This window comes from Tenrec ecaudatus, chromosome 2, assembly GCF_050624435.1.
Source record: "Tenrec ecaudatus isolate mTenEca1 chromosome 2, mTenEca1.hap1, whole genome shotgun sequence".
NCBI classification, from domain to species: domain Eukaryota; kingdom Metazoa; phylum Chordata; class Mammalia; order Afrosoricida; family Tenrecidae; genus Tenrec; species Tenrec ecaudatus.
Genome location: NC_134531.1, coordinates 186,110,386 through 186,134,041, shown reverse-complemented (window position 1 = coordinate 186,134,041; position 23,656 = coordinate 186,110,386). Strand labels below are relative to the sequence as shown.

At 42.6% G+C, this 23,656-nt stretch overlaps 1 protein-coding gene across 1 annotated transcript in view; it reads left to right on the top strand.

The window, feature by feature from the left end:
- UBTD2 (ubiquitin domain containing 2) overlaps positions 1–23,408 on the top strand; it is a 79,122-nt gene extending 55,714 nt beyond the window's left edge. The window contains exons 2-3 of the mRNA XM_075541948.1: positions 2,413–2,649; positions 21,001–23,408. Coding sequence (XP_075398063.1) covers positions 2,413–2,649; positions 21,001–21,398 — 635 coding nt within the window. The 3' untranslated portion in view covers positions 21,399–23,408. The remainder of the gene's footprint in view (positions 1–2,412; positions 2,650–21,000) is intronic.
- The last annotated feature ends 248 nt before the right edge of the window (positions 23,409–23,656 follow it).

The following is a 23,656-nucleotide window of genomic DNA, read 5'->3' as shown; positions in this document are numbered from 1 at the left end:
AGTGAATATTTTGTATTGCTCAATAGTGTCACTGAAATAATAGTTTCATGTCGCAGAATATTTAAGTAATTTAATAACGATACTCTAAGCATATAGCCTGTGCTACAATTATTTGTGACATAGGGAACAGACTAGAAACCTAAATTGGAATAAAAATAAGCTTCTTTCATGTTACAGGCACTTATTTGGTCTTATTTACTTTCGCACTGAGTAATTACTTTCAAACTTTTGACAGCATATAGATTTGAAAATGCATTTGGAATGATTATCCTTAAGCAGCATAATACATCATCTATCCTTTTTATGAGAATTTTGTACTTCTGCCTCCTACAGATTGGGGGCAGATGAAATGAAACGACTGCGTTTGTAAGGAAAGTGCTTTTCCTTGTCCACAGAATTTCTGCCTCTATTTCAAGATTGCCTTTCTGCTGGCATCCTCGGCTTAAGGGCCTTGTCAGTTACTTTGATTGGAGGTGCTGAGATGGTGGACATTTTGGTTTTCATGTTCTTGCCTTTGCCTTGCGATGCTCCCACTTTGATTGGAGGAGCCACACCAGACGGTATCACTGGGACATGCACCTTCTCACCTATTAGGGCTTGAGGTTAGACAGTTCTCTGAAACATTCAAATAGGTGTCTTACTGAGGTTGCCCACCTATTTGCCCTGTACAGTAAACAGGACTGTGCTAAACTCACTTAAAGGTCAATCTTACAGAAAAGAAAAGTCGCCTCTCCTCACCTTGTTGGTGCAATCAGTGCACCTGTACATTGTGACGAGCTGACCTACCTGAACACTCTTGGAGAATGCATCCAGATTGTTTGGATAATGCAGGGAAAGTCAGCTAGTATCCATTGTGTGGCTCACGGATGAACTGAGCCTGACAGACACATATCCGTAGTGCCACCCTTGTACCTTCAGAAAGCACTTGGTGATTACATAAGGAGCCTGAGGTTCCATTCCCAGCTCTGCTACTACATAGGCCAAAGGGGAGAGGACAGAAGACGCCTGCTTCCTTGAGATCAAGTAGCCAGATTGGGTGAAGAGAGCACAATTTAATCCAGGAGTCCAACCAAACACCCTTGGCAGCATTCATTGGTCCTGCCAGCCTAGTTTAGGATATGGGAATGACCTATGAGCTAAAGTCATTTTGTTTTATGTTACACATGGCCCAAATTTAATTTGGCCTTAGGCCAGGAAGGGGTGGGGGTTAATTTCATGGATACCGTAGAACCGTTTTTTTTAGTAATGTCTCTTAAATTAGCCTTTAATTTACTCTTAAATATAGAACATTGAATTTTGACACACACCCTCTCTACTTCCTACCTACTCTTGTCATTTATTTTCCACCTACTCTTTCTTACCCAACACTCTACCTTTTCATCAAGCCTCAATTTTCTTTTGACCTATTCTCCCATCAATCAAACTATTATCTATGACTCTGTATTGAGAATTTTACATATGGATCCATAGGTAAGGCTGGTGGCATGTCAACATGACTCATAGAGATAGGTAGATGAGCATATGGCAGGTGTCTGCATGCTAACAAAGACTCTTCCTGTACTGCTACTATGTAATGACCTCTAAAGAGAGATGCCACCATTTTCAGAAAAAGGAGTGGACTCTTCTCTTGCATTGAAACTAGAGGCACATATCATAATTCTTCTGCTCCTTGTGGTGGGGAGTTTATCCTTTGGCCAAGAAAAAAGGATCACCTGATTTAATCCCCATTTGTGCAAAGACTAAAGCACCGGTTCTTCCCTCTTTGCCCCTTATTAGATGAGCTCCGGTTAAAGGGTTTCAGAGAATGGCACCGCAGTCCTTTTGGTTAATGTTTAGAGAAGGGGATGCTAGAGGGAGCAATCGTGTAATCAGGTTTCTTCTTGAAGCTGGTGGTTTGGCTGTTAGCTCTCCTACACTGTCCATCAGTCTGCCTCCTTGAGGCGACTCAGTCCCTGTTTCCTGATTTCAAGTGCCCGAAGATCTTGAGAGCCAAACTTGCATTTGTTTTTTCCCAGGAGTCTTGGATCTCTCTGATGGAATCCCTTGGCTGTTTTTAAGTGATTAAGTGCTCTGCTGTGTCCAGTTGGGTCACTGTGATTCGGATTAGGCAGTTAGGTTTGGCTTTTGACTGGTAACTGTTTTTATGCACTGCCAGTATAATCAGTTAAAACACATTTTGCTGTTTCTTCTAGGTATGTTGTTTAATCATCTTTTGAATAAAGTATATTGAGTTGAAAAAATCTAACTTGTCTTTGAGAGATAGGGACAGCCATCTAATACTTTGTGGTTTTATAATAGATCGGGGCATTTTTTGGAACCTAGAAATTAAGAATCAAAAAGAGGGATAACTATTAATGAAATGTTTGTAAATTTTAGTTTTGATGTCAGTTCTCTCTCGCTCTCTCTTTTCAGTTGCTTTAGGTCGTAACCAGCCTTTGAAAAAGGAGAAACCAAAATGGAAAAGCGATTACCCTATGACAGATGGACAACTTCGCAGCAAGAGGGATGAATTTTGGGATACTGCACCAGCGTTTGAAGGCCGCAAAGAGATTTGGGATGCTTTGAAGGCCGCAGCACATGCTTTTGAGAGCAACGACCATGAACTGGCACAAGCAATCATTGATGGTGCGAGCATAACATTACCACATGGTAGGTTGGCTCTTCCTCAGGGTCAGATGGGAACACTGATCGTCTCTGATAGCAATTTGGAACCAAAGTAGTCTCTGCGTATTCTCGTTCTCTCTTTTTCTTTCATGTAGGAGGAGTGATGTTTCTTTCTGCGTCTTGTGTGTCTTTCATATCAAGGCAGCTTGTCCTTTGTGAGTTTGTTTTCCTAGGTTGTTTTAATACGTATTAGTCATAGGAAAGAGAATGCTGGCAGGCTGAATGTCCTAGTTTCCATGTAACCTAGGTCTCCAGAAAGGTCTCTTTTCTCCCCTAGCCCATCCATTGGAGCCTAGGCTCACATCAGAGCCAAGTCTCAATTTCCATCTCAGAAACATGGAAACACAATGGATGTTCCTTTGGTCATGGTACTTTCTAACCAGGTATTTTTAGCATAATGAGCAGACCGACACTTAGAAGTGAGTCCCATGTGCGCTTAAGGATGACTTTGCTTTCTCTGATTTTAGCCCCAAGCATGATAAGAAACCTCCTTTCCTTAGGAATAGACCACTGCAAGCCTTGGATATCTCTAGGGATGCTTATCTGCCAGGCCTGTGCGCATAACTCCTGTTGGTCTCTTTGATTAAAAGCACATCCTGAAAAAAGATTCAAGTCCCTCATATGTTTTCAGTGTGAAATGCCAAGGAAAGTAATGCTCCTGGCAGCCCTACCAGCCAACAGATTGGCAGAATTATTCTTGGATATTTGGGAATTTGTATGAGACTCAACTCCCTCTTAGGCTTAAGGAATATTTTCTACTTTAGCATGAAAGATCCTAGCTGATGTCTGTGCCAACCTCCTTCAAATCTCTGTTAACAACTTTCTGGTTATTATTATGGTTGTAGTTGGTGCCCTTGATTGAATTCCTCTATTTATAGCTGAAGCCTGTCAGTCATAGTCCCTGAGTAGACTTTTCAATTCTGTTGTATCTAATACTCTCCAACTCACCACCAGTTTATAATGAAGCTGCCTGATTACATGCTTTTCCCCATATTTATCTGCCAAGTGGGGTCAGTGGAAATTTTTCCATCTTTTGGGCATTCTTGCATATTCTTTTATTTTGGACACATTTTATTTTATTTCCCCTTACACATCTCAAAGTATATAATATTTTAGGCTTAAATTATTCTGTAAGCTTTGACTGTTGTTTAACTCAGTGTTTAAAAACACAGGTGTGGGTACCAGATCTGGTCTCACTTCCTGCCTCTGCCATTTTACCCACCAGCAATGTGTCTTGGACAGATCACTTCCCCATGAGCAGTGGTTTTCTCATCTGAAAAACATGGATAGTAAGTACATTATAGACTGGTTGTCTTGATTAAATGTGATAGTAATACATATAAATTGCTTATTGTGATTTCTGGCATATAAAAGCCCTTCATAATTAATAATGCTGATGGCTTTGCTTCTTGAACCATCATTAGTAAATCCCTGTACCAAAATATTTAATCACAGATTTTGATGAATGCGTGTATTGTCTACTGGTGACATCTTTATTTGTCTTTATACTTCCTCCTTCCCTGAAAGGACTTTGCCCTTGGGAAATGCCTGGTGGAGTTTTTAGATGATGTTGGTTCTCTTGCAGCAGAGATAGTAGCTTTGTTAGCTGGATACGAGAGCAGTAAGGACACAGACAGTTCAGCCTCATCTTCTACTTGACCCACCCGTGTCACCTCCTGTACATCTATCTGCATTGCCATCCAAGTCCCGATGCCTGGACAATCTGAAGAGATTTGGGGGGCATAAGCTCCTCTCTAAAGTATCCTAAATAAAATCTATCTCCTTTCTTGTTTTCATCTCATACATGTTGTTATCTTTTTTGTTTTAAACGTTTTATTAGGGGCTCATACAACTCTTATCACAATCCATACATACATCAGTTGTGTAAAGCACATATGTACATTCATTGCCCTCATTCTCAAAACATTGGCATTCCACTTAAGCCCTTGGCATCAGGTCCTCTTTTTTTTCCCCTCCCTCTTCGCTTCCCCCTCCCTCATGAGCCCTTGATAAATTATAAATTATTATTTTGTCATCTCTTGCTCTGTCCAATGTCTCCCTTCACCCCCTGTTGTCTTTTTTTTTCATAATCTAAGCCTTGTTCATACTTAAATTCCCTATGTAAATACTATAAAAAGTTGCCCCTAATAAAATGTAAAAAAAAAACAACCATGTTCTAGCTTAATAATAAAATGCTATAAGTTCTTAAAAGTTTGAAAACTTGATGAAAATTTCTTTGTAAATGTTGTTTGCACATCTCCAGTAGCTACATTATCTGTGCCATTTGTTAATTCAGATTGTATGTTCAGAATGAGCAAGGCTTGTGCGGTTTTTTTGTTTGTTTAGACTAAATTTAGAATATGTCACTTTTCTGCACAGAAATCATGTATTTCCTGATGATATTTTTCCTATGTGATGAATGATTAGCCTCTTTCTGAGTCATTTTTAAAGAAAGCAGCAAAAACACATTTCCCTCATGTTTCCTCCTTCCTTCCTTTTTCTCATAGTAGCCCCATTGATAATTATGTTCTTGTCTCAGTTCCAGGCAGCAGGTCATATTCATTATATTCCCGCTTTGTCTAAGAGCAGGATTAGCCTCTGCCTTTTAATTACCTTCCCCTGTTAATATCAGTGATAAGTCTTGAGTGCATTGTTCTCAAATGGCAATGGGAAGCATGAAGAGCGTGCTGGGCTTCATAACTATCTGGGAGTTTGATACAGACACGCATATATGTATTTTCCCTTTGGGACCGTGACTCAGACTGAGGGTGGTATGAACGTTGCATATTATGTGGAAAGAAAGCATCAGCTTACTCTCATACCCAATACTTCCTCCCCCACCCTAGATAAACTTCATTTTTCTTGAGATGCATTTTTTCATTGGTGATTTTAAATTTCTTGAGGACTTGTTTACTGTTCCCCTTCTTTTGCTATTACTTAGCAATCCCCCAACCATTCACAGTCTAGAATTTTGCTGATGAAACCTGCAATAGAAGTGACTTTCCTAAATTAGCATAAGCAGACTTTTAAAAAAATCATTTTATTGGGGCTCATACAACTCTTATCACAATCCATACATACATCAATTGTGTACAGCACACTTACACATTCGTTGCCCTCATCATTCTCAAAATTAGCTTTCCGCTTGGGTTCCTGGAATCAGCTCCTCATTTTCCTTTTTTCCCTCCCCCTCCCTCCCTACTCCCCTCCCTCCCTACTCCCCTCCCTCATTAACCCTTAATAATTTATAAATTATTATTTAACTTATCTTACACTGCCCGGCATCTTCCTTCACGACCCCCCCCACCCTCATGAACCCTTAATAATTTGTAAATTATTATTTAACTTATCTTACACTGCCCGGCATCTTCCTTCACCCACTTTTCTGTTTCCTATCCCCCAGAGAGGAGGTTATATGTAGATCCTTGTGACCGGTTCCCCCTTTCTACCCACCCTTCCCTCCCAGTATCGCCACTCTCACCATTGGTCCTGAGGGGTTCATCTGTCCTGGATTCCCTGTGTTTCCAGTTCCCATCTGTACTGCTGTGCATCCTCTGGTCTAACCAGGTTTGCAAGGTAGAATTAGGATCATGATAGTTGGGGGGAGGAAGCGTTTAAGAACTAGAGGAAGGTTGTGAATTTCATTATTGCTACACTGAACCCTGAGTGACTCATCTCCTCCCGACTACCCCTCTGCAAGGGATGTCCAATTGTTTACAGGTGGACATTGGGTCCCCATCATGCGCTCCCCTCATTCACGATGATATGATTCCACCACCCCACCCCCCGCCTTTGGTGCTTGAGCCCTGGTCCCCTCAGCCCTTCATCATCACACATGTTGGTGTGCTGCTTCCATGTGGACTTTGTTGCTTCTGGTCTAGATGGCTGCTTGTTTACTTTCAAGCCTTTAAGTCCCCAGACGCTACATCTCGATAGCCGGGCACCATCAGCCTTCTTCACCACTTACTCATGCACACATTTGTCTTTGGCTTTTATGTGAGGAAGGTGATCACACAATGATGGTTTTTGTTCTTTGGTGTCTGCCACCTGATCCTTTCAACACCTCTTGTTCACACAGGCTTGTGTGCTTCTTCTCTGTGGGCTTTGTTGCTTCTGAGCTAGATGGCCGCTTGTTTATCTTCAAGCCTTTAAGACCCCAAACGCTATATCTTTTGATAGCCAGGCACCATCAGCTTTCTTCACCACATGTACTTATGCACACATCTGTCTTCAGCAATCATGTTGGGAAGGTGGGTAACATAAGCAGACTTTTGTTGGTGTTGTTGTTTATTTGTTATTTAAAAGGCCACCCAGGAGGTCATTTTTACTTTTTAAAAATCATTTTATTGGGGGCTCGTACAACTCAACACAATCCATATATACATCCATTGTGTCAAGCACTTTTGTACATTTGTTTCCTTCATCATTCTCAAAACATTTGCTTTCTACTTGAGCCCTTGGTATCAGGTCCTCATTTTTCCCTTCCTTCCGTGCTCCCCCCCATTATAATTTATAAACTATTATTATCTTGTCTTATCTTACACCGTCCAACATTGCCCTTCACCCACTTCTTTGCTATTTATCCTCCAGGGAGGAGGTTATATGTAGCTCCTTGTAATCTGTTTCCCCTTTCTCCCTTACCTTTCCTCCACCCTCCCAGTATCGCCACTCTCACCACTGGTCCTGAAGGGATCATCTGTCCTGGATTACCTGTTTCCAGTTCCTGTCTGTACCAGTGTACATCCTCTGGTCAAGCCGGATTTGTAAGGTAGAATTAGCAGACTTTGTTGTTGTTGTTTGTTATTTTAAAGGTAAGCCAGGTGGTCATTTTTACTTTTCAGAATCTGGTACATAATATAATGACTGTTCAGCCATTTGTAGTTAAAACTTGGTTAGTCTAAGCACCTAGGTGGCAGAAACTGTTTATGTTATAAAGATAAACGCTTAATGCTTTCTGATATTGTAATTATTTTATGGAAGATTTAAAAAGCCTTTTTAAAAGTGCATACTCCTTTTCTCCTACCTTCTAAATTTCTAGGAAGGTTGCTCTCCTTTTTGTTAATAATATAATTCCATAATTCTTAGCACCAGGATGCTGATGTTTTGTTTATGTCCCTGCAACTCAAATGTAAAAGATTTCTTCCATACTTCCCTTCATGATTACTCCTTTTACTATTCCTCAGACTCTCTTGTCTCCTTTCATAAGGAGGGACTGAGAGCTCCAACTTGATTCTTCTTACTCATTGCCCAAAATTGCTATCTTGTGTACCAAACACTTTTTGCTTTCCTATGCCTGGGGATATGGAGGGCTGAAAAGGTAATTCTTAAAGACACAAACTTAAAAAAAAATCTTTTTAAACAGCAGGTTTTGAAGAGTTGGCTAGAGTTTCTCCCTCTTTTCTTCCCCTTTTTAGAAAAATCAAAATATATTAAATATTAATAAAGTTACATGTAATGCAACTTAAGTTTTTTAAAACACAGACACTTATAAATAGCATACCAAGTACTCTTTTATATATCAGGAGCTATCATTTGATGTAAAGAAATTTGGACAGAGAAAATCAGGAACAACTCATGTTGAGTGCTCACTATGGGTCAGGCACTGTACCAAACATATAATTTGATTTTATTTCACTCTTATGGATGTAAAATCACCTATAACGCTGTCCACGTTTGACAAATGAGAAAACTGAAGCAAAGAGGTTGATTTTTCAAAGCTGTAAATCACTGAATTCGTATTTGGACTCAAGTCCTGGCTCTCACAGTAACTAGACCAATTTAATGACCTAAACAAGTATTTTCACACTTGTTTTTGAAGTGATTACCCGTCGGTGTTTTCCATGTGCAAACCATTTTAGCCTCCCACGTTATATAAGTACTTATGAAGGGTATGTTGGTTTTTGTTGAATGGTATTAAGTCTATTGGGGTTTTTTAGTCTGTAATCTTGATGAGATAGGTAAACTTCTATTAATACTAAGAAAAAGAAACTGATTATTTAAGGCACAGGCAGAAACGATGCTCCAAATGAGCAGGTCTGGTTTCCCTTTCCCTAAAGTGTATCCAGTCCCTAGAGAAGGACAGCATGCTCGGTGGAGTGTCAGGGACACTCTGGTTGAGGAAGACCTTCAACCAGATGCATTGGTACAGGGGCTGCAGCAATGGGCCCATACTTAGCAACAGTTTTGAGGATGGTGCAAGACCAGGCACATCTTCGTTTTCCTGTGCATGGGTTATAAGGAATTAGAACCAACTCAATGGCCCCTCACAATAAAGTATATCAGAATCCTGTTGAAAAAAAGAACCACGACAGATTCTAGTTGCATAAAGGTCCCTATAAGTTGTCATTTAACAAATTTAATCAGTAGATTAATTCATGTACATAAAACTCAAAAAAGAAAACATAAAGATACTATACTTCCTTGGAAGATGATGTGTTTCTACTGTAATTAGAATGGTGTTTTGACGTGAAACAGCATCTTTGATAAGGGATCTGATCATTGATAAATTATCATTTAAGTATTACATCCTCTTTATCCTCAAAGAAATAAATCATTTGGCCTTATTAATGCAGATATAGCCACGCCTGCCACTGTCCTGTCCTTCAAGTAAATCAACAAAACATAGGCAAGGGGAGAGATCACCCTTCAGACTTGCTGTGAGGATCTCTCTGCCATTCTAGAGGTTGACACGCTTCGTCTCAGGTAGGCTTCTGTGCTGACTTCTGTAAAGCCAAGGCAGCTCAAAGTAGACCAAGGTGTGTCTCTATTTGCTTCTGATCTGCACCCCTGTCCACATGAAAGAGCTGAAAACCTTGAATTAAAGATCAGAGTCCTCTAAGAAATGGGCCGAAATGCTACATTAGTTCTTAGTCACTGCTTGATTATCACATGATTAGCAGTGCATAATATACTAAGCCTCCCTTCATCTCTGCTTATTAGCAGAAATAACATACTTGGGTGTTCTGAATTCCACTGCTTTTATAGCTGGTTTGGTGGGATATGATAGCTAAACCTGTGCTTCTCCTAAAGTCTGACTACCAGACATAACTCAGACTTCTCAAACACGCTGCCATTGAATCACAGCGGCCTTCTAGGACAGGGTAGAACTGTTCCTGTGTGTATCTGAGGCTGTAAGTCGTTACAGGAGCAAGGAGCCTGGAGAGTGGCTGGTGGCGTCGAGCTGCTGACCTGTGTCTAGCAAGCGAACTCATAAGCCACAGCATCACCAGGGCTCATTACTTCTCATTCTCAGCAATGTGTCTGTGTAAGAACACCTTAAAATGCCACTGGCCTGTGATTTGCTGGCATCTCAGCTGCTCTGAAATTGCCCTTCTGAGTGATCATTTTGATGGCTTCTGGCCCGGTAGTGATTCTGAGCTCTAGAAAAAGCCTCACGACATGGACTCAGGCTCCCTGAACCTTGGTCTTCCATGACATTGTTATTGGTAAGCTCTCATCTTAAGTCGTTAGAGGTTTAAAATGTATGGATAAGGGAGCCCATATTTTAGAGTGTTTTCTGTGGGTTTACTATTATATGTTATAGGCAGTTCTGCATATATTCTCTCATTAAGCCTTACAACAACTCTGAAGTAGATGCTACAATAATGCTTGAGAAAGCATTCCCAACAACCTTGTCTAGAACTAACGACTAAATTCAAGCTTGTATGACTTTCACTCAGAAGCTTCTAGGTCACCTTTCAGATCTCCCCTCACCACTGATCTTTTCCATCATCAGGCTCAGCGGGGGCTGCTTGAATAGGGGTCTAACCCACTTTTCTGTTCTTTTGCATTCTTTCTATTATCTAAAGAGCTTCCCATTGTACAAAGCCTCAGAGGTCTAGGACATTGGCAGTTGAGTTTATCTTAAAAGGGCAGTTTCCATAACAGCTTGACACCTGTTCTAAGTACTAATTTTTCAGCTTTATTTCGGTGTGTTGAAGTACATGAAGGATTGGCACAGTGGCTGCATCAAGGGGCTCAGGCATAAGAATAATTGTGAAGATGGCACAGGGGGTTATTGCGTAGTGTTTTGTTCTGTGCATACGGTCGCTATGGGTCAGAGCCAACCAGATAGCACCTAACCAACAACATTGAAATACATTCAACAGCACACACTTAAAATACACATTTTGATCAACTTTTAACTTTTTTCAATACCTGTAAAATCGCCTATACAATCAAGATAGCCTGTTCATGTGACTATGCTTCGTCTCAAATGGTAAGATTTTTTAAGACTGGCCTGCAGTTTTACAGAAGTGAGACAGTAGAAGGTAACCACTGGGGCCTTTGAACATTTGTAACGACATTCTTTTTTTTTTTTTTTGCTTCTGAAAGGCTGTGAAAGTATAAAATATTAGGCTTAATGGCATTCAGTATAAAGCTTTTTTTATCATTTGGCATTCAGTTTGTTTTTCTGTTTATAATCTTCTAATGGAATATTTGTTTTTCCATTTTTATGGTAATCATTTTATTGGGGGCTCATATAACTCTTACCACAATCCATATATACATCCATTTTATGTTAGCACATTTGTACATTTGTTGCCCTCATCATTCCCAAAACGTTTGCTTTCTACTTGAGCTCTTGGTATCACCTCCTCTGGAGTGAAATATTTTGAAGCCTGATTAAAGACAGCCTTCGAAAGCAGTTGACCTGAGAAAGTAGCACATCATCAAAGTAAAAGAAAAATAAAAAGAATTTAAGAAAATTATGCTGCAATCAGAGCAGAAGGTGTGGAACCTGGCAGCTCTTTTCCTGCCTGGGGAGCTCACAGGGCTTCCTGAGCTGGGGAGCTAGTGCCCTGCCGGCAATTATCCTGGTACCATCTGTCTGCTAGGACTGGAGGCGCGCTGTGAGGGGGTGGGACGAAAACAACAAGACCTGTGCGTCCTTGCACAGAGGACAGTAGGTGAGCAGGGAGAGCACGCCTGGCAACCCCAACCCACTGCCTCCGTGGAGTCCATTCCAACTCACCGTGACCCTGTGGAGTTTCCAAAGCTGTGTATCTTTAGGGGAGCAGATGGCTTCATTTTCTTATCTCAGCTGCCAGTGGGCTTGAGCTGCCAACCTTGTGAGCAATCCAGTACTTAACCCACTGTGCCACCAGGACTCCCTTAGCACCCATCGAGACGTGCTGAAGAGACTGCCCATGGGTAGTCCCTAATACCTTCTGAAACTGCGAGTGCAAATGTGACCTGGTCACTTTGGCAACATGGACAAGTCCGTATGTTACCATTTCAGAGTGAGTCTGTCGCTTTGGCTTGTCCTTGTTATTTTTGGCTCCTAAGAACAGAAATTTATTTCACAATTCTAGAATCCAAGAGTTCAGGTCAGCATGCCAAGCAGCTGAAGATTGTTCCAGTGCCTCCAGATGAGATCCTTGTTTTCCCTTCCTTGTTCCCTCTAGCAGCCCCTGGAGTTCCCTGGCTTGTGGGTGCATCCTCGCTTGGCTGGCCTGCCTCTCGGTGTCTGTCCTTTTCTGTAGGACACCACTCAGACTGGATTTGACCCACTCTGCTCAGTTAACCTTAACTGGTAACCTCTTTAAAGCCACCGTTTTCTAACACGCGTACGTGCACAGGTACCAGGGCTTGGTACTCCCTGGCGGGGAGGAGGGCATACATAATTCAACCCATAACACCTGACAAGCAGCATTCGCCTTCAGTTTTTAGCCACAACAAAACTCTTCCATTCCGAGACCCCTGTAGGCTCACCCTCTAGTCTCTTGTCTTCCAACAGATTAAGCAGTGCTAAAATGTTCCTAAAGCAAAGCCATTCACGGCCAGGTTTTGTGAGCCAGCTGAGAAATCCTGCTTTGAGACCCTACATTAAGCATGTCTTTAGGATTCTGTTCTACCCAGTGTTGTAGTTACATAATCTAGGGTCGGTTTGTGATTTAGGATTAAGAGTGAAGGAGTGGAGTCTAGCCTATCAATTGGGTTATAACCAATGAGGCCGCTGTGGGCATGGCTTTCCCCTCAGGATTCTGGGAGTTCCTGTATTTCCTCCCGGGAGGAAGGAGACACTTTGGACTGACTCCCTGAGAGATGCTCTCCTGACAAGACAGATGGCAGGCACTACACTGATAGACCCCATGCCCTGGGAATGGAGAAGCCACGTGGAGACCCCTGCCAGTGCTGAGATGCTTACAATGCCACAGGATCCACAAGACTTCCTACCCACTGGCCTGTGATCTTCCTGCATTCGGTGTCATTGCATGTGTTTCATGAGTCTGAAAAGGACTTTATAGATTGGTATCGGACATATGGGCTAATAACGGATTTACAGACTTGATCTGGACTGGGCTGTGATGTTTTCTCACTTTTCAATTGCTCTTGCATACAAAGCTCTTTCTTACACACACGAGTGTCTGTGAATTTGTTTCTGTAGTTTAACTGGAGATGACACAACCAGCAAACCCAAGCTTTTTTCATTGCTCCTAGCAATTGTTCCCAGTCTGTTTTTTTGTAACCTTCTCCACTTGCTTCCTAGTTCATTACAGAAGAAAAGAACTTGACCGAGATTCTTTTCAGGCCTGTCAGAGAGCTAGTCTTTGGTATTTCCTGCCTTGTCTCCAAGCCTGGAGAGCCATTGACTCCACCAGCCCTGACCACTAGAGGAGTGAGAGTTGAACAGCAGCCTGTACATTTTCCTGCAGTATTCCTTTGAGAAATATTTTAGTGTGGGAGTTGTTTTGTCTTAGGTAGAATTTCTCACAGTGATTTATTAGTCACATTGGTTGTGATGTTCTCCATGTCATTGTTCTTGGTTCCACCCTCTGTGTTCTGCTTCCACTGATCCAGCTCCTCTTTCGTCCTCGCCTTCTCACATGCGCTTTTGACTACGTACATGTCGACCTCCTGGTCTGTACAGTTAATACTTCAAGTGAAACGTGACTCATTGGGTGCTACTGTCTTATTTTTATAATCCAATCTGTTATTTGGCTAAGTTAACCTCCAAGAGTGGGTTCAGTGCTAGGTTAAAAGGGCATCGTAGGGTGATAGTCTCAAGGATTTCTCCAATCTTATCAATCCAGTAAGTGTGGTTTCTTTTGTTTGCATTTACTCCCCAATCTAACCAGAATCTTCTATTGTGTCTCTGGTCAGAATGGTTGGTAGTCAAGGCCAGGCACAATCTAGTTCTTCTAGCCTTGCGTTAAAAGAGGCCATGGTTTGTGTGGGCTGTTGGTCCTGTGTACTAGTCTCTTCTCTGAGTCTTGTTTCCTTCATTCTCTCTTACTCCACATGAATGGAGACCAAGTCGTATCGTAGGTGCCCACTCACATGCATTCCATACCCCAAGTGGTATTCACTAAAGGCGATGTAGAATATTAGCTTTATGAACTGCTGTATATACTCATGTATAAGCCAAGTTCGGCTTATACACAGGTCAGTGGTACCCCAGCGAGGTGTAACATCTCGCTTCCCCCCTCCCCCAGGTAACAGGACAAGCGCCTGTTATCTCGCGGGTGATTGCCGTTTCTCTGCTGTTCATTCAAAGCCCCGCTGACACTGCAGGGCTTTGAATGTTTGTTTACTCACATCTAACCAATCAGAGCCGTCCTATGCTGTAGACGGCTCCAATTCACAGAAGCACCTGTAGTGATTCATTTACGTCGGCAGCTGAACTGGTAAGGATGTGTCTGTGGCTGCGTTCCTGTGTCTCCCCTCTGGTCTCTGTGTTAATTCACATCCAGCATTCCCCCGCCGGCACGGACTCCCCCTTCCTCCTGGCTAACACGGTGAGGAGGGGCATTACCATGAAAGTTCTTTTTCAAAGTCCTGTTTTTTTATCCTATTAGAAATGGATATTCTTGAACCAAAACAAAAACACCAGTCATATGAGGCTGGTTTCACAATGAAGGTTGTGTCAGGAGCAGAAGAGAGCAATAACAGTATTGCAAGTAGGAACTTCTGTGTTGACGAAAAGCAAGTGAGGGAGTGGCGGAAAATGAAGGCTGACTTGGAACAGGTACCAAAAGCTAAAAAAGCTCGTTGTGGTTTAACGTCTTTTTATGGGGCTCTAGAGAGTGAATTGCATAAATGGGTTATGGAATGTCGTCAAAATGGTTACTGCGTAACACGCATGGGAATCCGCGTACGTGCTCTACAAATGGCTAAGGAACACAAATATAAAGCACCAGGCATTGAAAAATTTGCTGTGTCAGCAGGATGGTGTACCTGCTTCATGAATAGGTTTGGCCTACTATGTTTGAGACAAAGAACAAAGATTTCCCAGAAATTTCCACAAGACCTTGAAGAAAAAATCATGTCATTCCAGTTATTTATTATAAAACAAAGAAGGATTTATAATTATGACCTGGCAGATATTGGGAATATGAATGAAACTGCCATGATTTTTGATCTTCCAAGCAACAGAACTGTGGCAAGCATAGGAGAAAAAAAAAACGTTTTTCTCAAAACCACAGGAAATGAAAAAAAAAAACACTTTACAGTTGTTCTATCATGTTTGGCTAATGGAACTAAGGTGCATCCTGTCATTATTTTTAAAAGAAAGACCTTGCCTAAAAAGATCAATTTCCCACCAAGAATTATTGTGCATGCACATGATAAAGGCTGGATGGATGAAGATGGAACAAAAAAATGGCTGGAAGAAATTTGGAACTGACGACTAGGATCAGCCTTAAAGAAAAAGCCATCGTTACTTGTTTGGGATATGTTCAGAGCCCACCTGTCGGATGACATAAAAAATTGGCAAAATCTAGTAAAGTTACTTTAGCCGTTATTCCAGGTGGGCTTACATCTGTACTGCAGCCTCTGGATGTATCTTTGAATAAGCCTTTTAAAGACCGTGTGTGAAGGATGTGGCATGAATGCATGTCATCTGGTTAAGCCCGACTAACAAAAGGAGGAAATCTCATGAAGCCTGACATAGAGTTAATAGCAAAGTGGGTTCGAGATGCATGGGAAGACATTCCAGAAGACATGGTGCGACGTGCCTTCCAGAAATGTAGTATTAGTAATGCTATGGATGGCAGTGAAGACAGCGCTTTGTGTGAAAACGACAGCAGTGATGGTGATGACATTGTCTATGATGACCTCACACCAGCTGGAGCTCTGCATAGGGATATGGATGATGATGAGGAATCCAGTTTTGAAGGATTTTAACTCTTTCCATTTTAGCTTGGTTGCTGATTGAGCTCAGGGAATAGTACTCTTAAGGTATCATTCTTATTGTTTTTGTTGAACCTATTTTCCACTTACTGTGCTGGTTTACTAATGTTAAATGACTTGTCCTTTTATTTATGTTTTTTATTTAAAATAAATATTTAAATACATCACCCCACTGATGTCTCAATTTTCAGTAATTTTATTTTCATTTGTTTTGATTATTGAAACTCACCAATAGCTTCTGCGTTTTCCACCCTAGGCTTATATTCAAGTCAGTCCGTTTTTCTGGTTTCCCAGGTAATAATTAGGTACCTCAGCTTATACTTGGGTCGGCTTATATTCGAGTATATACGGTATGTTATGCCAGCTGTCTTAAGTTATCCCATGAGACTATGGGCCTACGCCCTTGAGCCCAGTAACCCAATCCTACGGGTTGTTTGTGTTCAGGAAGTCTTTGTAACTGTTTGCCTCTGTGCTTTACTATCCTTGTTGTCTTTAAGCACGCTGATTTCTTTAAGGAAAGTGCTTCACCTTCTAACTGACCACCCCATTTCTCTCTCAAGGGTTATAGATAAGACAGTGACGGTAGCATGTCCATTTTTCACACCACTGACACCTCAGATCACCACCTCCTTTGGTCTGACTTCAGAGGCCTCAGCTCCCATTTCCTTCTTTACCCATTAGCATCGTTGGCAAAGACTCTGTCGGGCTGCTTATATGAGGGGCCTTCAGAAAGTTTCTGGAGAAATGGAATTAAAAGACAGTGGATTTTTTTCTGGTGATTTTGAAGTTCCTCTCTCTACTCTTCCTCCTTCCCATTATATATCTTCAGCCAGGAGTCGAGCCCCGTGTGTAGTTTTAGCCCTTCTTCAGGACTCATCTTTTCACTTTGTCACCTTCTGGCTGAGTGACCCTGGACAAGTTCAGTTACTTCTTTGTGTAAAATAAACACCTCCTGGGGCTACTTTGCAGATAAATGTTAAAATCTATAAAGTACTTAGGATACCATGAGCAAGTACTCTGGAGTGTTCACTAACTCCTTTTCCCAGTGCTTGCTTCGGTTACCTGCAGGCAAATCTGTTAACAATTCCCAGCGAGCCTGAACCAGTGGGTGACTAAGCCGAGGTCCGGTAAGCCCCCTTTCTCTGTGACGTCCTGTCACTCTGGCTTCTCCATCCTCTGATTCATCTTTCCTTTGTGTTTTCTGTCACGTGTAACCTGTCAGACCCTGCTGGGCACCACTCTAGGCTCTCAGATCTGAATCTTTCCATTTCTGTCATCGGACAGTCCGTTAGCGGGGCCCCTTGATTCCATCAGCCGCTCGCTCTGCCTTCATGCAGGTGGGAATATTGCCTGCCAGCTTTGTCTGTTCACTCGTGTAACCCTAGCACTTAGAACACTGATGGCCAGGCTGTCAGTTCTTTAAAAAACAAACCAAACCTGTGGAGTCCATTCCAGCTCCTGCAGCTAGATGTATGTCCGAGTAGAACTGTGCGCCATGAAGTTTTCCAGGGCTGGTTTTTCAGAAGTAGATTGCCAGCCTTAGTTACACATGAGAACTTCCTCGTGAACCTTTCTGTCATGTATTGTTGCTTTCATTTAGTCATTTCACTTCACTGATTCTACATTCACCTCAACAATCACTTACTGTGTCATACTGCCCTGGTACTTACTCTTGTTTTCACTTCATTTCCATCCTGTTGTGCTCAGACTCTATCGAGCCACTCCCCACTCTGATGTCTCAGCTCCCGTGTTTCAGCATAACGATTTGTTACTAAGTCAGTGGTGGGTGTGTTGTATCTGCTTGCCTTGACTGAAAGCTCCCAGGGATCAGGGACAAGAACTGCTCCTCTCTGGTCACCTCTCTCCTCAGTGCTAGTGGCATGCCCACTACACATTGAAGGGTTCAATGAATTCTTCTGCAGGGATTGTAGGGATTGTTTCCTAGCGGCCTTTCCGTAGTGCTATGAAGTGGTTTGGGAGAGAGCTCTGCCAGCATCTGGTCCCATCTCTACCAGGAGTTTCACCTCTAGTTAGGAGAGTTGGTGGAGGCATTAAAGGGCTTTGGGATTAGGTGACTCTGAAGAATCTGGGCCACGGAGGAGCCCGTCTGGCTCTGAGTAGGTCGGTCATTTTGGACTACATTGTAAATGTGTATGCAAGTGATTGTGTTCATTGGTACTTTACTCTCTGAGATATTTAATTAGGAGGAGAAAGTAACTCCCTAAAACTATCCTGAACCTGAAACTAGATCAGTTTGACTTCTGGTATAGATATATAACTCAGATTATACTTTTGCAGCAGTTTAGTGAGCAAAAAGTGACCCATAAAATGTAATAATAAATTTAAAAACATGTTGCCTTTCTAAAAATACGAAAACATTGAACTCCGATTTAGTAAAGAATTGATAATATCAGACTGGAGTAAGAAGATATGCTGTCAAAAAAGGAAGATAATGTGTCACTGCTGAATTGGGAAAGTTGTTGAATGCAAAAATAATTTGATCTGTAACCCCACGTAATTCACAATAAAAGTGCTTAAAACAAGTTAAAGCCAATGGGGGGTGGGGATTGAAACGCAGTCTAGTTGTGCCTTCCAGTAGTAGGGCTGCTCTCACTCATTTATGACGGAAGGACTGGACTTGTAGGACTGAAGGGCAGGGTGGGCAGGACTCTGGTGTTCCGACTGATGAGGCGAGAGTGTTCAGACCTCGGAAGACCAGCCTGTGAGAACGAGCGTGTGTTTTGAAATGGGCATGCGCTGCCCTTGTGACACTGTATTGCAGTTGTGAGTTGCCATTGAATGGACTCATAGCGCCACACTCACAGTAATAGAATTTTCATTTCTTTTTTTTAATCTTTTATTGGCATTTAATTCACATATCATTCGGTTCAGTAGTTCAAAGTGTTGCACAATCACCTCCACAATGAATTTTAGAACATTTACTTTTGTTTTATCAGCTCCCCATTTCCCCCATACCCCTTCTTACCATACCCCTCAAGAAGCCATCAACGCAACCTCTGTCTCTCGAGCTTTACCTATCCTGGAGTTCATACACAGAAAAACCTACTCCAACTACCCCGCTGTCTGCAGGACAGCAAGACGACTCACATCCCTGGCCTATGGTCAGAGGGGACTCACCAGAGATTCAATCCTTGTAGGGACCCTGTGAATGGATTGGGCTCCTGCTATCATCCTTAGCCTTCTGCAAACTGGGTGTTCTCAGTTTCAGCTCTGACACCATCCCTTTGCCCCGTAGAATTTTAAGGCTGTCATTCCAGACGCAGATCTCCAGGTCTGGTCTTTTCTCCCGCAAACTGCTGGGGCGGGGGGTGTTTCAAACCACCCAGAACAGAGATGTTCACAGCTGAGCATTTGACCATTGTGCGAAGAACCTGCGGTGCAACCTCTAGCCCTAGTTTTTGACCTCGGAAGCAAAAACGCAGGCTGCTGTTCAGACAAGCCCCCCCCCCCCCCCCCTGCCTGCACTTAAGCTGCTTTTCTTGCCACCTTGCTATTGCACACGGGCCACAGTGTGTGAAGATGAAGCAGCAGCCATGCTTCGTTGTGCTGTTGGAGAAAAGTATGTCCAGTGACAGAATAGTCAAGGTGGCACAGCTGGGAATGTCCTCTTCCTGGAATATTTGGAATAGTCCTCTAAGAGAATGTTTTTCTCACGGAACAATCATTTAACTATTTATTGTACCCATAAATGTAAAACTGATACTGTTGAATCCCTAACATCAGTGATATATGTGCCTGAAAATGTTTTGTTAACACCAGTGATAAGATCTAGAACAAACTGCCTCTTCTCTTACCTTCTTCTCCAGATAAGTTCACCTGAAAGACATTGGTAGGCTTCTTTGCCTCCAGCTGTATGGCATATCTAACCCAGGCTGCTCACTTAACCACCTTTACCTGTGTTTATACATGCATCCGTCCTGCTGTCTGCTGTTCACTGATGTGAGAACTGCTGGTGACCACTGCTGAGTTTGAGTTAGATCATCTCTACAGTGCCCTAGCAGTGTTCTTTAGGGACAATGTAGAGGCCACCCCGTAACATCCAGTCTCGGGAAGAAGAGGGAGAGTCATGTGGGTGATGGTGGAGACTGAGCTTTCACTCACCAAGCACATCTGGGTTAACTAAGAAAACAGACTCAGACCGACCCATTGGCCCCTTGGTGACTGCCCAGGCTCCTTTCAAATGCTTTGTGGTTTTAATCGATAGATGGAGGTGATGGATGGGCTTCCTGGTGATGAGTGACTGTGTCACACCCTGGTCACCAGCAGGCTTTGCTCATTAGTGTTTTACCTCCCTTGGCAGTGACCTCAGAGATGGGTTCAGGAACTCCACAACTGTTACTGCGGATGTTCTCCGGGTCCCTTGGCCTTATGCGTGAGGGTTTTGAATGTGGTAGATGGCTTTGATCCAAGCTGATCATCAGCTGGCATTAATGTTGCAATGAGGATTGACATGATGATTAACACCAAAATGGAGCATTCCGCAAGTAAGCGTGCTAACACCCCACGGGAAAGCCCTGGTCATTACACTGCACTGTCTGTGCTTTATAAAGAAATTAGTCTTTTAAAAAAAACTACAAATGTCTTCATTTCCTTCTCTGAGTTGGCTGATTATAAACTTTATACCTCTTGTTCTTCCTCCTCAATTGTAGCTTCTCTGTAGCAGAGTAATTAATTGAGGTAAATATAACACCTCAGTCATTTCTGTGGTAACTGTGCTAATGAGATTGGTATAGAAGTGGGAAGCCGAGGTGGCTGGCAAATTTGTCACTTCCAGCTTGTGCTCTCCATAGACAAGGTCCCTCTGTCCAGGCACTAGGGAAAGTGCTCCTTAGAGATCCATTTCTGCATTGCCTTTCCCCTACAGGTAGCAGGTTCATTTCTTTAAAATATACCCTGGTGTCAGTTGCATTTCCTTTTGATTTGGTCTAAACATTCATGTTGTTGCAGGGCAGGGCCAGGAATCTGGGATCCCAGTTAACTTAAAATTAAGTACACACTCATAAATTGGACATGGGCCTTGATGACCCTCTCTGGTGACAGTGATGGGCATAACTGTGTGTGTTTTTCTCTACAGTGACCTGCGGCAAGAGAGCCGTAAGCAGTTTTCAAGATATAGATGCACAAGGCTTTTATTTAGATTAAACTCTTACTCATCTCTCCCCCCCCCTCCCCCCTTTGAAGGTGCGCTTACCGAGTGCTATGATGAGCTGGGAAACCGCTATCAGCTTCCAGTCTACTGCTTGGCACCACCAATCAACATGATCGAGGAAAAGAGTGACATAGAGACTCTGGATATACCTGAGCCACCACCCAACTCTGGTTATGAGTGTCAGCTCCGTTTGCGCCTCTCCACCGGCAAAGACCTAAAACTGGTGGTCCGCAGCACAGACACGGTGTTCCACATGAAGAGGCGGCTGCATGCAGCGGAAGGCGTGGAGCCCGCCAGTCAGCGCTGGTTCTTCTCCGGCAGACCTCTCACAGACAGAATGAAGCTGGAGGAGCTGAAGATCCCAAAGGACTATGTTGTGCAGGTCATCGTGAGCCAACCTGTGCAGAGCCCGACCCCAGTGGAGAACTGAGCTGGCCCTTCCAGCTCCTTTCTACGATTGCTCATGTCGGCGTTTCCTACTCTATGGCGTGAAATTTATTTTCACTGTTCTGAATTCCCTGCGAATTGATTTAGTTCTGTGGAATGACCAGTGAAAATTTCCATCTGTGATGGAGACCCAACAAAAATAATTAATAAAACACAAAGAGCCAGCCTGTGAGACTCATGTAATCACATTTCTTATTTGAGAGGCATTAAGAAGTAAGATACCATTTATTTCAAAGTACCCAACACTTCGCACTATAAACAAAACAGTGCGTCCCTGAAGAACAGCACCTAGCACCTTTTGAATACAAAATATTTTTTTTAAGGAGTCAAATTATACAATCTTCAGAAATCATCAGTGATACTTATAAACTGAGGGTTTCGTTTTTGGTTTTTTAATGGGACCTGCAAGAGCAGCATGTGCGATTTGCTTTCGTTCTGCTTTAATTGATAGCCATAAAGGATTAGAGGAATGGCAAGTTGTGCTTCAGTGCTGCTTCTCCGGCCCCCGATACTGAGCTCCTCATTTACAGCCTCACTAAATGTTGGTGCCTTCATCCTGTTGATGGCAGCCGCCCTCTGGAACACTCAGCGGTAACTTAGCCAGTGCATTCAGAGCTCGGATGCTCATTGGATGCTCAGCATCTTGTCCTTTTTGCTGCATGGGTGTTTGGAAATGTCTATCAGTAGGCTGTTTGTTTTGGTCACTACTATATAATGCCCTCGTTGATCTACCTAGTCTGTTCAGAACTTTTCATAACTAACTGTACCCCAAATGCATCATCCCTGGGCCGCCAAACAGCGTTTCCACCACAGAATACCAGTGTAATCACCCGTTTCCCTAGTTGGCAGGGAGGACAGACCCAACCTCTCTGCTTGAGAGAATGGTACCTATTTTCAGTCTTTGGGGAGAAAACCCATAACTCAGAATTTACATGCGCAATGGCTCACCGAGGACACTTACACAGCAACAGGGAGGCATCCTCTGCGCTTCAGTGCTGCCCACTGTGCGTTACCTCCAGGCACATCTCTCCCCTCTTCTGTCCTAGCAAAGAGGTAAATGAACCATCGGCATAGTGGACTAGAAGACAGAACCTCCATGAGGTAACCTGATTCCTCTACATGATGACAGGAGCAAAGCTGCTCAGAATTGAGTTTCATCCGGAGGCTTGTTTTTAAAGGTTACTTAAGAGTTTGGTTCCATAAATGAGCGGAGGCTGAAGCGATCACTTTAGTCCTGGGCTGATGAGATGGAAGCATAGAGGCAAGCAGGCGCCTGTGCCCTTCTCAGTTGGACAGTATCAAACTTCCATACTTACTTGGATGTGACGCCAGCCCCATTCATTTTGATGGCAAAGTGAAATGGCTAATCACTTTACATGTAATGTTTAAGATGCTATTATATTTCCTACAGCCTAATTAGATATATCTACCATCATCATTTATCATGTTTCTAAGAGCTTTACTTCCATGTTTTATGCAATCTTTTTAAGATTATGGCTATATCTGACTTAGGTTTGTTGAAGATTGAATCTGAATCCAAGAGAAGACGCTGCATTATTCCCAAAGCAAGCTTGTCTGTCAGGAAGTAGGAAGATGGAACTATCTCTGTATGGTACCTCAGTCATCACACGGCACTTCTGTCCCTTTGTGCCGCAACGAACGGCAACATCTCAAAGTTTATCAACTGGAAAAATCAAGTGCTCCGGCTTACTTTTCTGCAGTAAAGTTGGTGGTATCGTCAATGATCTATCATCGGTACAAGATGGCTTTTGTTTGCTGTCTCCAGAGTTTAGTTTATTTTATTTTAAAGGAACATATATTTTGAATCATAAAATCTACAGTCATGTTTAACTAACCTAGGTGAGAAAAACCATGGTGCTGTTTAATTTGTAAATAGATTGATGTAATATCGGACCAATACTTGATGTGTATAATTTTAGTATGTAGGGTTTTTGTGGTTTTTTAAAAAAAGAAAAAAAAGTGTTTACCTTTTCTTCTTGTCTTTGCCTTATTCTGGGTTTTCAATGATTGTTATTCTCTCTCTAAAAGATTAATCTGCCCCAGTCAGTGACAAGTGCGAAGGCTTTGCTCCTTTGTAAACACCCGATCCCTAAGTGACAGGGTGATTATCAGTGACCATGGGCTCTGCTGGGCCCAGCAGACATGGCCACGGGGAGAAACGCTCCACCTGCTGCATACACATGGGGGCTCAACCAGGCGGCCCTTCTGTCTCTTCCGAAC